This window comes from Pyrus communis, chromosome 2 (genome assembly GCF_041283825.1).
Source record: "Pyrus communis isolate YQ-2024b chromosome 2, ASM4128382v1, whole genome shotgun sequence".
Classification (NCBI taxonomy): Eukaryota; Viridiplantae; Streptophyta; class Magnoliopsida; order Rosales; family Rosaceae; genus Pyrus; species Pyrus communis.
In genome coordinates this window covers 26487004-26499748 of record NC_142566.1, presented here as the reverse complement: position 1 = coordinate 26499748, position 12745 = coordinate 26487004, and the positions used below count along the sequence as shown (strand labels likewise).

The 12745-nt window shown below is 42.5% G+C and overlaps 3 protein-coding genes across 3 annotated transcripts; 2 read left to right on the top strand and 1 right to left on the bottom strand.

Annotated features, from left to right (window-relative positions):
• Positions 1 to 1316: 1316 nt before the first annotated feature.
• Positions 1317 to 5836, top strand: LOC137746938 (ARF guanine-nucleotide exchange factor GNL2-like). Its single transcript, XM_068486947.2, has 2 exons — positions 1317 to 2457; positions 2548 to 5836. Exons 1-2 carry the CDS (start codon positions 1391 to 1393, stop codon positions 5636 to 5638), a joined length of 4158 nt encoding a protein of 1385 aa, XP_068343048.2. The 5' UTR covers positions 1317 to 1390; the 3' UTR covers positions 5639 to 5836.
• Positions 5819 to 8534, bottom strand: LOC137747448 (trihelix transcription factor ENAP2). Its single transcript, XM_068487557.2, has 2 exons — positions 7166 to 8534; positions 5819 to 6051 (listed from the first exon to the last, which is right to left on the bottom strand). Exon 1 carries the CDS (start codon positions 8260 to 8262, stop codon positions 7171 to 7173), a length of 1092 nt encoding a protein of 363 aa, XP_068343658.1. The 5' UTR covers positions 8263 to 8534; the 3' UTR covers positions 5819 to 6051; positions 7166 to 7170.
• A 1332-nt stretch (positions 8535 to 9866) lies between these two features.
• Positions 9867 to 11829, top strand: LOC137746939 (uncharacterized). Its single transcript, XM_088679158.1, has 2 exons — positions 9867 to 10723; positions 10772 to 11829. Exons 1-2 carry the CDS (start codon positions 10369 to 10371, stop codon positions 11827 to 11829), a joined length of 1413 nt encoding a protein of 470 aa, XP_088535284.1. The 5' UTR covers positions 9867 to 10368.
• Positions 11830 to 12745: the final 916 nt, after the last annotated feature.

The following is a 12745-nucleotide window of genomic DNA, read 5'->3' as shown; positions in this document are numbered from 1 at the left end:
TCCCGGGGGCGGTTAATGTGTACCCGGTTTTTCATATCCGGTTGTCCATCGCTGCGTAATGATCCGTTATTTGACAGCGTGGCTGTACACTATTGGTGCTTGGCTGGAAGGTTCTCACTTCGTCGCGTAGGGGATAATCTTTTCTTTATCCTTTTTATTGGACTGGAGGACCTTTCAGAATTCGAGACTAAACGGCCTGTCGTATGGATAGATTTTTGTAGCGTGAATATTACCTCAAATGTTGTAAATTTAATCATTTATATTATGATATTTGATATAGTAGATCATGTTGGCTAAGATTTTTTTGATGTCTTGCTTTGTTTGCAGCACGAACATAAGAGCTCATATCGATCGAGCAACTGACAGAAAGCCCAAGATTTATGTAGATTCCGGTAATGGCGGAGTCATCTTAAGATCACAGTAGGCTTAGGCCTACCCTTATTATTTTTTCTTACAATCTCTACTATCTGTCTACCATTGATCAATTTTATAATATCACTATTAACTTAAATTTATTTTCAATCCAACAAATACAAAGCCTATAATTTTCGCTTAACAATCCTATAAGAATATTAGTTTATCATATTCTTTGTTTCTTGTCTATGTGCAATTTTTTTCTTTGCTTGCAGACTGTTATGTTTGTTAGTTTCTTATTTCCCTCTATATCATCTATGAAATCAAGAAGAGAAAAAGTTTTTTTGTGAATAAAACCTTTCAAAATTCTCTTATGCCTTGATGTTTTTACAAATGAACGTATGATCACTCACATTTGAAATTAATAAGAATGTGCAAGATATATTTTTAATGTTTTATTCTCCACTCTTAATATGAAATTCACGAGTAGTTGATTATGTATCCTTGGTCACTAGGTGACCAAAAGAATGAGGCTATGTTTCTATATGCAAATTTCAGTTTAAAGTGTGCCCCTCCTCACATGAATTTCTGGCTCCGCCACTGGGTTTCGGTGTAAAAAGTTCCGATTTTCGGTGCCTCTATCATGTAACCTTATATTTAGGGTCTAATTAATCGTTGTCGTAGCTTTGTATTTTGCTAAGTTGCATCCTGAAATGTCCCCATAACGGAAAAGGAGGAGATAAATGTGGTAGAAACCATCAATTATCAATCCTAAACCACAAATTAACTAAATACTAAACCAATTACAAATTAAACTAACCCCTTGTTTTCCCGGGAAATTCGGGTTTTGTATAATTTTTTTAAATGACCAAAACACCCTCCTATTTCACTCTTGCATTTTAAGTAACACTGTCGGTAGTTGACACCAGAAACCCAAAATGGTCCTTCCACAGCACTAGAACCACACAACTAACTTAACAGTTTTTTTAAATTTGTTCGTTCTTCTCTCTCCCTTCCTCCCCTGAGACTGCCATGCATGGAGAAAGATCCGATCAGTGATGAAAACGGCAAATCGAGCCGCAACAAGCAAACAAAACTCAGGAGGAAAGAGCTGGGATTGTCATGCATGCTAAACACCGAACTCGGTGCTGTCCTCGCCGTCATCCGCCGTCCCCTCAACCAGACTTCCCACTGCTTCGCCGCCCCGGAAGACACCATCGACCCTTCCCTTCTCCAATCCCTAAAATCCCTCCGCGCCCTGATCTTCAACCCCCAGCAGGAATGGCGCACAATAGACCCCTCCATCTACCTCTCCCCCTTCCTGGATGTCATCCAAAGCGAGGACGTCCACGCCGCTGCTACGCGCGTCGCCCTCTCCGCCACGCTGAAGATTATCAAGCTCGGAGTCTTCGATGAGAAGACTCCGGGGGCGAAAGAAGCTATTAACACCATGGTCACATCCATCACCACGTGCCGGCTCGAAAGGACCGATTCTGTCAACGAGGACGCCGTGATGCTGAACATCCTTCAGGTCCTGACCGGAATCATGAACCACCGCGCTTCGGTTCTGCTCTCCGATCAGTCAGTGTGCACAATTGTGAACACCTGTTTTCAGGTGGTTCAGCAATCGGTGAACAGAGGAGACTTGCTCATGCGAAGTGCGAGGTACACAATGCACGAGCTGATCCAGATCATTTTTTCGCGGTTGCCGGAAATTGATTTCAGGGATGACGAGAGCTTGGCCAGTACTGACACTGAGGACGCCGATGCAGACGATGGGAATATGGATTCCGGATATGGGATCCGGTGCGCGGTTGATATTTTTCACTTCTTGTGTTCTTTGTTGAATGTGGTTCAGGTTGTTGAGACAGATCAAGGGTCTACTGTGCAAACTGCCAACGAGGATGTGCAGCTTTTCGCTCTCGTTCTGATCAACTCTGCAATCGATTTGAGCGGGGATGGAATCGGGTCGCATTCGAAGTTGTTGAGGATGATGAAAGATGATCTCTTTCACCACTTGGTTCACTATGGCACGCGTTCAAGCCCGCTTGTTTTTTCCATGATTTGCAGTACGGTTTTGAACATGTATCACTTTCTTCGGAGGTGAGGTTTTCGGGATCATTTCAAGATGCCTGTATTTCCTGTTCTAATTTTCACACTCCTATTTGGGAATTCTTTGCTTTGTTTTTGCAGGTTCATTCGTCTTCAGTTAGAAGCATTCTTCACGTTTGTGCTGTTTCGAGTTTCAGCTCCCGGAGTGTCAATTCAACTTCAAGAGGTTGCACTTGAAGGGATTATAAATTTCTGCAGACAGATGACATTCGTCGTAGAGGTCTATGTGAACTACGACTGTGATCCGCTTTGCCATAATGTGTTTGAGGAGATTGGGAAGTTGCTTTGCAAGCTGTCTTTTCCGGTCGCAAGCCCATTGACAACTTTACAGATACAAGCCTTTGAAGGGTTAGTTATCATGATCCACAACATTGCAGACAGTATTGATAGAGAAAACGATACAAGCCCTTCCGGACCCTACCCAATTGAGATCAGAGAGTATACGCCGTTTTGGGAAGACAAAGCGAAAGATGATTCAGAAGCTTGGGTGCAATTTGTAAGGCTGAGGAAAGCGCAGAAGAGGAAAATATTGATTGCCGGACACCATTTTAATTGCGACGAAAAGAAGGGAATGGAGTACTTGAAGCTTTCCAATTTAGTCTCTGACCCTCCAGATCCAAAGACTTTGGCTTATTTCTTTCGTTACACTCCTGGGCTTGACAAGACGATGATAGGCGATTATCTTGGTGATCCTGATGAGTTTCACATCAAAGTACTTAAAGACTTCACAGGAGCCTTTGGATTTTCAGGCATGAATCTCGATAGTGCTCTCCGAACCTATCTGGAGACTTTCCGTTTGCCAGGAGAGTCCCAGAAGATTCAGAGGATTCTCGAAGTGTTTTCAGAGAGTTTTTTTGAACAGCAGTCTGCAGATGTTTTCGTGAACAAAGATACTGTATACATTCTTTGCTACTCTCTCATTATGCTCAATACTGACCAGCACAATCCGCAAGTAAAGAAGAAGATGACGGAAGAAGAGTTCATCAGGAATAATAGGGCAATCAATGGAGGGAAGGATCTTCCTAGAGAGTATCTGTCTGAGCTTTTCCAATCCATATCGAACAATGCAATCACGGTTTTTGGTCAATCCGGTATGACAGTACTAATGAACCCGAGCAGATGGATTGAGTTGATGAACCGTTCCAAAACTGTGCAGCCCTTCATTCTGTGTGATTTTGATCGTCGGCTAGGAAGAGACATGTTTGCCTGCATTGCGGGCCCTTCAGTCGCTACCATTTCTGCATTTTTCGAGCAAGCTCAAGAAGAGGAGTTGCTCCATGAATGCATTGAAGGATTATTCTCGGTAGCCAGGATAGCGCAGTACGGACTGGAGGACACACTCGATGAGCTCATTGCCACCTTCTCAAGATTCACCACGCTGCTTAATCCTTACGCCTCTGCAGAAGAAACACTCTTTGCTTTCAGCAAAGATTTGAAGCCAAGGATGGCCACACTGGCTGTTTTCACCATCGCAAACAACTTTGGAGAGTCAATCAGAGGGGGTTGGAGGAACATTATGGACTGTTTGTTGAAACTCAAGAGGCTTAAACTACTTCCTCAAAATGTTCTCGAATTTGATGCTGCTTCCACCTCATCTGATGCTCAACCTACATCTGAATCGGGTGTAATCTTCCCTGCTCATGATCCCAAATTTGGAGGACGACAGGCTTCTGGCATGATTAGTCGATTCTCACATTTTCTATCACTAGAGAGTCCGGAAGATGCTGTGTCTCTTGGCATGAGTGAATTTGAACAGAACCTGAAGGTTATCAAACAATGCCGAATTGGGAACATCTTCAGCACTAGTTCAAAATTTCCTGAGGACTCTTTGATCAACCTCGGGCGTTCGCTAATATATGCAGCTGCAGGGAAAGGGCAGAAGTTTAGCACACCTGTTGAAGAAGAAGAGGCTGTTGGGTTCTGCTGGGATTTGATAGTTGCCATCTCTTTGGCCAACGTCCATAGATTCCAAGCATTTTGGTCGAGTTTTAATGATTATCTGCTGGCAGTTGCTCAGTTTCCGATGTTCTCCCCAATCCCATTTGCTGAAAAGGCCATTGTAGGCCTCTTCAAGGTCTGTCTGAAGCTCCTTGGCACATACCAACCTGACAGAGTCCCCGAGGAGCTCATTTTCAAGTCAATAAATCTAATGTGGAAGCTGGAAAAAGAAATTCTCGACACTTGCAGCGAGTCCATTACACAATCTGTAAATAAGATTCTCGTTGAGTACCCTGCCAATTTGCAAACCCAACTCGGATGGAAGTCAGTTCTCCACTTGTTATCAGTCTCCGGGCGACACCCTGACACCTATGAGCAGGGAGTTGAGACTCTGATCATGGTGATGTCCGATGGAACCCATATATCACGGACAAATTATGCTTATTTCATTGACTGTGCTTTTGGTTTCATTGCCCTAAAAAACAGCCCGTCAGAGAAGAACTTGAAGATACTTGACCTATTAGCGGATTCTGTAAATTTGTTGATCCAATGGTACAGAAATCATTACTCAGATCCCGGGAACAATTACAGCATCGCGAGCAGCACGAGTACCTCCTCCTTGGAAGACTCGAAAGGTTTCGGCTCCAACAACTTTACCATGAATTTGTTTGTCAAGCTAGGGGAGGCATTCCGAAAGACCAGCCTAGCTCGGCGAGAAGAAATAAGAAACCATGCGGTCTTGTCTCTTCAAAAAAGTTTCCAACTTGCTGAGGAACTAGAATTCACACCAACCAACTGTATAAACTGTTTCAACCTCCTTATCTTCGCGATGGTGGATGATCTGCACGAAAAGATGCTGGAGTACTCGCGAAGAGAGAATGCAGAGAAGGAGATGAGAGGCATGGAAGGGACCTTAAAGATTGCATTGGAGATCCTGACAGATGTGTACTTGCAGTTTCTGATACCAATTTCGCAATGCAGTGGCTTTCGGACATTTTGGTTAGGAGTGTTGAGAAGGATGGACACATGTATGAAGGCGGACTTGGGATCGTATGGCGAATCAAAACTGCCAGAAGTTGTGCCGGAGTTGCTGAGAAAGTTGATTACGGAGATGAAGGAACAGGAGATTTTAGAACCGAAGGAGGGTGATGATCTTTGGGAGACAACACATATTCAGATACAGTGGATAGCTCCTTCAATCAAGGAGGAGCTATTTCCAGAAGAAAGTTTGTAAAAAAATTGAAGAAAATTCTGCCATAAACTTCTTAAACTTAATATTCCGGCGATGTTTTAGTCGTCGGATCTCCGGTCTAGCCCGGTTTTGGACCTGTGAGTATTTTCCATTGATTTTTCTTATTTTTGCTTACAACATTTTTCACAGAAAATTTTAATTATAATCAAATTTCGCAACATATTACCGAAACAAAAATAATTTCATAAAACTAAAGGATAACAGTAGATATTACAGGAACAGATTACAGACGAATGTCTTGCAGGTTAATCAAAATCTCCTGTGCCATCAAATTACATAATAAAGTTTTTATGAGATGTTAGCGCATTCTTTACTTGAGCCGGGAGGATAAGTTCATCTCCGAAACAGTTGAGAACAGTTATTTATGTCCCCGTCCTTCTCGATCATCACAAGTCCTGAGGCAAGAAATTAGGACAAATTTAGAAATTTCATTAACAAGAAGATGCTTTTAAATCCGGTCAACATAGCATTCGACCTTGAAGAGTTATGTTAACAACATCTTGTTCTAAATCACACACAAAGAAATGATACAAATGTATTCTCGATCATTCTGCTACAATGGACAATGAATAAGCGCATTAGGCAAGTAGTATTTGCTAAAGAAAACGAATAGCCATGAGTACAACAACAGGCCTACGGAGATTTTCTAGCTAAGCTAGACAGCCAACAGAATGATAGACAGTCTAAAGCCTCGGTTCTAACAATGTTGGTCATGTCGAGGCTTTGGCAAACAAACGGAATTTACCTTGACAATGTTCTCAAATGCTCTCAAACATGAGGCTAGCAAGTTCTAATGTTTGACAGTCTAAAGCCTCATCTCTAACACTGTGCGATATGACTGCAACAAAATTGTATCTTGTCCTTGTACCCATGTCTGGTCTGCATTTAGTACTTATCGAATCAATGTTTCATTTCTTCTTCAATCAATTCTAATTGCAAAAGGTCAAGACAACTTTCCCTTTAAATGCATTAAAATCACGCATCTCAAACATAATTGAAGCCATAGAACACAATGCTTAGCCCCTGCGTAACCACAACAGCCATAGTTTGTAGGATTTTGGGTTTCGAAGGCAGAACATTAAGACCATGCCTTTAATGTATTTGATGCTAACATTAGTAATTAAAAACAAAAAATGGGCCAAAGTAAGTCAGATGCTTTCCAAAACAGAGCTACTCAATCAACAGAGAAAATGCCATGAAACAACATATATTCACATAACTCAACGGAGGAGTAAAACCAATTCATTAATTCTTTGGAGCGAGCAACACAATGTTACAACAACAACAACAACAACAAAGCCTTTTCCAACTAGGTGGGGTCGGCTAGCAACACAATGTTAGATACACAAAATTATACAATCAGAGCAAACTTAGCATATCATAATACAATAATCTCACAAAAATTATATCTAAAGAAATAACAAAATATCAAATGTTATGCAATTGTAGCAAGCAATTCAATATGCCAACTAAGTTGAAGCAAAAGGGAGATACCCCACACACCCTCACCTGCATCATTCACTGAGATCGTCAACAGAAACATCTGTCTCATCATCGTCATCTGCCTCCTGAATTTTCGCAATTTCCACCTGCGCCCTCTCAAGAATCTGCTTCTTCTGCAACTCCAATTCCTTGTTGAAATTTTTCCTCATCTTCTCCAATTCCCTCATCTGCTGCCTCTTACTACTCTCAATCTTCTCATAAATCTCCCCAAACTTGTGAATTGAATCCGCCAACACTCTATACGAAGACCCTTCATCCCCGTCCTCTCCACGCATCCCAGCCATTCTTGGTGGAAACACATCGAAATCATCATTCCCATTCTCATCACCATCATCATCCGTCTCTGACTCACCAGGACTATCCCTCATCTCATCGAACCCATTTGACTGCTCCAAATAAACCCTTGTGTTCATAAACACATACTCCCCAGAATCAACCCCACAAGCAAGCCCAGTTTCCTGCCTCGACGAAGATGCCATTAACATTTCCATCTTCTTAAAGTAAGCCCATTTGCTAGAGTTCAACCCCATTTCTTCCATTTTCTCCTTCTCCTTCTTATACTTCCTCTTAAGCATATCCAACATCGACTTACATTGCGTCTCGGTCCTCTCAATCTTCGACGCCTCTGAGACTTTGTATGCTACCTCATTCCAATCATCAGACCTCAAACTCTTCCTCCCCAGCTGAAGAAACCTATCACCCCAAACCTCCAACAGCATAAAAACCGCGTGCTCCGTCCACTCCTCTTCAGCCCGAAAACCCGGTTCCCGGTTTGGCAATCTCACCCGAGGGGCAAATTCGTACCTTGATTCCAAATTCTTCACCTTCCTCTTCTTTGGGTGCCTTTCAAAATCTTCATCCGCGTCAAAATTCCGATTAAACCCATGTCTGTGCTCGTCTTCCTCGTCATTGTATTGGTCTTCCCGGCCATTTCCTTCGTCAAAATCGTCCAATTCGTCGTCGTCATCCTCCGCGTATCGGTTGGGAACCGGACGAGAATATTGGTTGTTTCGGGTATGGATTTTCCGGCGACCAGAAGAGTTATGGTGGCTTGCAGAGTAGGATTTCGGATGGTACCTTGGGTCGTCTTCCATGTCGTCCATTGGAGCACAAAATCGGTAGCTTCACAGCAGCTCGAACCCTAATACCCAATAATGCCAAATAAATTGGGGATTTTTGTGTGGGGAAATTGGAAAGTTATATAATTTTTGTAGATTGTTTGTTTCCGACGAATTCAAATTTAGAATTGAGAGAGATTAGAGGGAAGGGGGTTCAGCACGGAGGGCTGAACGAAAAACCCTAATTTGGCTGATGGCTTAGAATTTAGAAGAAGGAAAGGTTTAGGGTTACCCGAATGGGTCTGTAAATACAGATTGACGGGGAATATTTGTGCCGCCAAATATTTATGGGCCACTCAATGATGGACATTACCCGGCCCATTGTAAGTTCTTGAACCTTGGACTGATCGAGATCCAATCCAGTCCGTCCAAACCTATCGATCCAATTCTGCAAATTCAATACCGCACAGTTTTTTTAACAAGCTTATCCTTCTTATCGTCAGTTGCAAATATATTTAATGTCTTATGATCTCGTGACGGGGTTGTCAACCAAAAACTTATAATATATATCAACAATCAAAATACATGAAATGAATCTCAACTAACGGTTGGAGTTCATGACCTCAAGTGAAATCTTCAAATTTTATTCTTGTTTCAATGATCACTTATGTGTGCTTTCTTATGCACGTAAGTTAAAAATCTACGACATGGGTAAGAATTATTGTACATGACTCATTACTCAATTTCTTTAGTCTAATTAACTATATACATTTGGTTTCTATCTTTTTGGTTTCGGAAAGAGACATTTAAGAAAATATATAGAATAATTTGAGCTAACAAAAGATTTGACGCAAAACTGAGTGTTGTCGTGTTCTAGAATTCATACAGCCGATCTCACTTAGTGGGATAAATCTTTGTTGTTGTTGTTTTGTTTTTATCTTCTTGTTTCACCTCAATCAATTATTTATAACAAATTCAAGTTTACGTACGTTGTGACTTATTTGCATTAGTTAATTTATAACAAATTTGTGCCAATTGGAAACTACAAAATCTCCATTTTCTTATTTGATTATTTCATATGACTTGTCACTAACCCAAAATATTTGTTGATCATTTCTTGTTCAAATGATATGATGAAAATTCCCTTAATTTCCAAGGCAAGCATATTGCCATAGAGTCCTTCTTATAAACTAAAAATCTACTTTAATAATTATGGTAATGCATTTATTGTTTGCAGTTTTTGTGTGTGACAAAGAAACAAAGCATTTTGGTTATCATTCTCTAGGGTTTCCTATTTTCCTTTTAGATAAATGATAATAAAATATAAAATGAAAATAAATAGCACCATATAGCAGCAGAAAACAAGCACGTCCGACAAGCAAGTTTGAATCTTGTTATTTTAACAAAAAATGCCGTTACTTATAGCTTTAGCTACACATTGTTCGAGACTGACACGTACGACAGTCGATACACCTTCGTTGACCAATAATGCTATGGCAAACCCTACTTACCTTTTATCTGTCTTCCACCCGAAAGAATGGGGGTGGAAACCCTCAAACTAAGTGGCTTGATTAATGTGGTTTTTTCATACCTTCTCTTCTATTAATTGGTTGGTCAATAGTGAATTAATTCCCATGTAGAAAATTATTCTGCCCAACCATATATTGAAAGAAATTTGGTTCTCGAGAAAGAGAGGAAGAAAACGACGACTGAGAGGGAGAAGCATTTTTTTATGGGAGAGAGAAGAAGGTATGAAACCCAGTCACGAGGTCTCTATTGTTTGACAGTCGTCCGCCAGTCAGTACGGTATAAAACCCAGTCACGGGCTCCCATGCGTAACGCAAAAATAAAAGTTATGCCAATCACGTAATGGAGCATGCAATCGAGCTGGACTCACTCAACTCTCACTCCCTCACCGGCCGTGTTGTAAAGTGTAGCGGCGGAGCAATTACGTACTGCATTACTACTGCTGCCGTCTACCATCCCAACTCCCAACTATCAAACAATAGAGATCCTCGAATTATTATGTAGCAATGTAGCTGCCGAATAAGCTTTTTACCTCTATATAAAGAGTAATATATCAGATTCATCATCATCGATCATCATCCTACTGGGGTTGTGAGGGTGGTGTCTTTCTTTTGCTAAGTGAAGATGGGAATTACGATATTCGGGGCAGGGAAGGTGGTTCTGTGGGTGGTGGCGGCGATGAGCTTAATGTCTGAGTCGTGTGTGAGGGGAATAAGGAAGATGGATGATCATGCTCATGGGGAGAAGGGTAGTGATGATGGAAATAAGTTAGTGAAAAATCCAGGGCGGTCCTTTGATGGGCCGGCTGCAGGAAATCCAAATATTCCGGGTGGGATTAATGGCGGTGGTGGGTTTGGAGGAGAGGGCAAAGGGTTCGGTTTTAGTTTTGGAGGGAAGGGATCATATAGTTATAGTTATGGTACTTCTGGAAAACCTGCCAATGCAGTTGGTTTTGGGAAGCCTGACTGTGATGGAAAAGGTGGAGGGGCTGGGAAAGGTGGCGGTGGTTCTCATGGGGTTGACAAAGGTGGAGGGGCTGGTAGTGGCATTGGTGGTGGTGGAAGCCACCATAAGAATAAAAAAGAGAACAAGCACCATCAAGGCGGTAGCCATGGTGGAGGTGGAATTGGGGGAGGCATTGGTAAAGGAATTGGTGGTGGAGGTCATGGTGCTGGAGGAGGAATAGGAAAAGGCCATAAAGGTGGTGGAGGTATTGACAAAGGAGGGGGCGTTGGTGGCGGCATTGGAAAAGGTGGGGGTGTTGGTGGTAGCATTGGCAAAGGAGGGGGCGTTGGTGGCGGCATTGGAAAAGGTGGGGGTGTCGGTGGCGGCATTGGCAAAGGAGGGGGCGTTGGTGGTGGCATTGGCAAAGGAGGGGGCGCTGGTAGCGGCATTGGAAAAGGTGGGGGTGTTGGTGGCGGTAGTGGTGCAAGTGGAGGCATTGGTGGTGGTGCAGGTGGAGGCATTGGCGGTGGTAGTGGTGCAGGTGGAGGCATTGGCAGTGGTAGTGGTGCAGGTGGAGGCATTGGCGGTGGTGGTGGTGCTGGTGGTAGTATTGGTGGTGGTACAGGTGGAGGCATTGGCGGCGGCGGTGATGCCGGTGGTAGTATTGGTGGTGGTGCAGGTGGAGGCATTGGCGGTGGTGGTGCAGGTGGAGGCATTGGCGGTGGTGGTGCCGGTGGCGGCATTGGTGGTGGTCCCGGTGGCAGCATTGGTGGCGGTGGTATTGGTGGTGGTGCAGGTGGCGGTGTTGGTGCTGGTGGGGGCTTTGGCGGTGGTGCTGGTGGGGGCATTGGTGGTGGTGCAGGTGGCGGCGTTGGTGGTGGTGCAGGCGGTGCTGGTGGGGGCTTTGGCGGTGGTGCTGGTGGGGGCTTTGGCGGTGGTGCAGGTGGGGGCATTGGTGGTGGTGGTGGTGCTGCCGGTGGAGGAGGTTTTGGTGGGGGTGGGGGTGGTGGAGTTGGGGGTGGATTTGGTGGTGGATTTGGTGGTGGCGCTGGTGGTGTTGGAGGTGGAGGAGGAGGAGGATTTGGCGGGGGCGGCGGAGGTGGTATTGGTGGAGGCATTATTAACAATGGACATGCATAGACGCTTACGAATTCAAAGTTGTATGGTGCTACAAGGCATTGGTCACTCTTGACTCTGTTATCTGCATGCATTCTATTAATGCTTTTGACTATTAACTTGCACAACTCATGTATCAATCTGTAATATTTCTTCCAAAATTAATAATTAAACGTATCTACCTTCTCATTTATATATTTCGTCTCAAATCAACAAACAATAATCTTTGATTCATGGTGGACCAAATTATTTTCAATTTATTGAAAATGTAATTTATTTTTAAAGTACTCAAAATATGTGTTTACCATTGATCTTAAGGAAAACTAATGAAAATGACTTGAAAACTTTGAGTTTTAATCAAAATGACAAAAATGTGTTGTAAGTGAATAGTATCAGGAGTAACTTTTTAGAGTAAAAATGTTAAAAGTCAACAATACCGAGAGTGTTTCGTTAAATCTCCCTTGATCTTATTGATACTGAGTGTTCAACTCCTTGAGATTATATCCTGATCAAAATATAAAGTTACCATCAATATTCTTTTTCTAGCTTAATTTCCTGATCATTTTGGTACATTTTTTCATGCAGTAGTTGTATTAGAACTTTGTTACAACAGTTTGAGGTGCTACAATGCATGCATGTATAGATAAAAAGTAAAGTGGCATCCATGCACGTAGGTGTAAGTTTATGGCTGAGTTTCTCTGTTATTATCAAAAACAGAAATTGTTGAATTCAGGCTTGAAGTTTCTCAAAGGCAGAATTCCAAAAGGTAAATTTCCCTTGACTCTTCGAGACTCAAATATATCAAAAGTTCATGTTACAAATTGGATAAATTATCATAAATTAAAGGGTGATGAGGTTTAGGGTTGATGGTTGGATCACGATGAGGCCCAAGCCCAAACTGATGAGTTTTTACTAATTTCTTTCATTTTTCGGCTGTTTC

Coding starts and splice junctions, on each gene's coding strand:
- LOC137746938 (XM_068486947.2), top strand. CDS start 1,391: ATGGAGAAAGATCCGATCAGTGATGAAAACGGCAAATCGAGCCGCAAC. Junction 2,458..2,547: donor ATGTATCACTTTCTTCGGAG/GTGAGGTTTTCG, acceptor TTGTTTTTGCAG/GTTCATTCGTCTTCAGTTAG.
- LOC137747448 (XM_068487557.2), bottom strand. CDS start 8,262: ATGGACGACATGGAAGACGACCCAAGGTACCATCCGAAATCCTACTCT.
- LOC137746939 (XM_088679158.1), top strand. CDS start 10,369: ATGGGAATTACGATATTCGGGGCAGGGAAGGTGGTTCTGTGGGTGGTG. Junction 10,724..10,771: donor GCCTGACTGTGATGGAAAAG/GTGGAGGGGCTG, acceptor GGGTTGACAAAG/GTGGAGGGGCTGGTAGTGGC.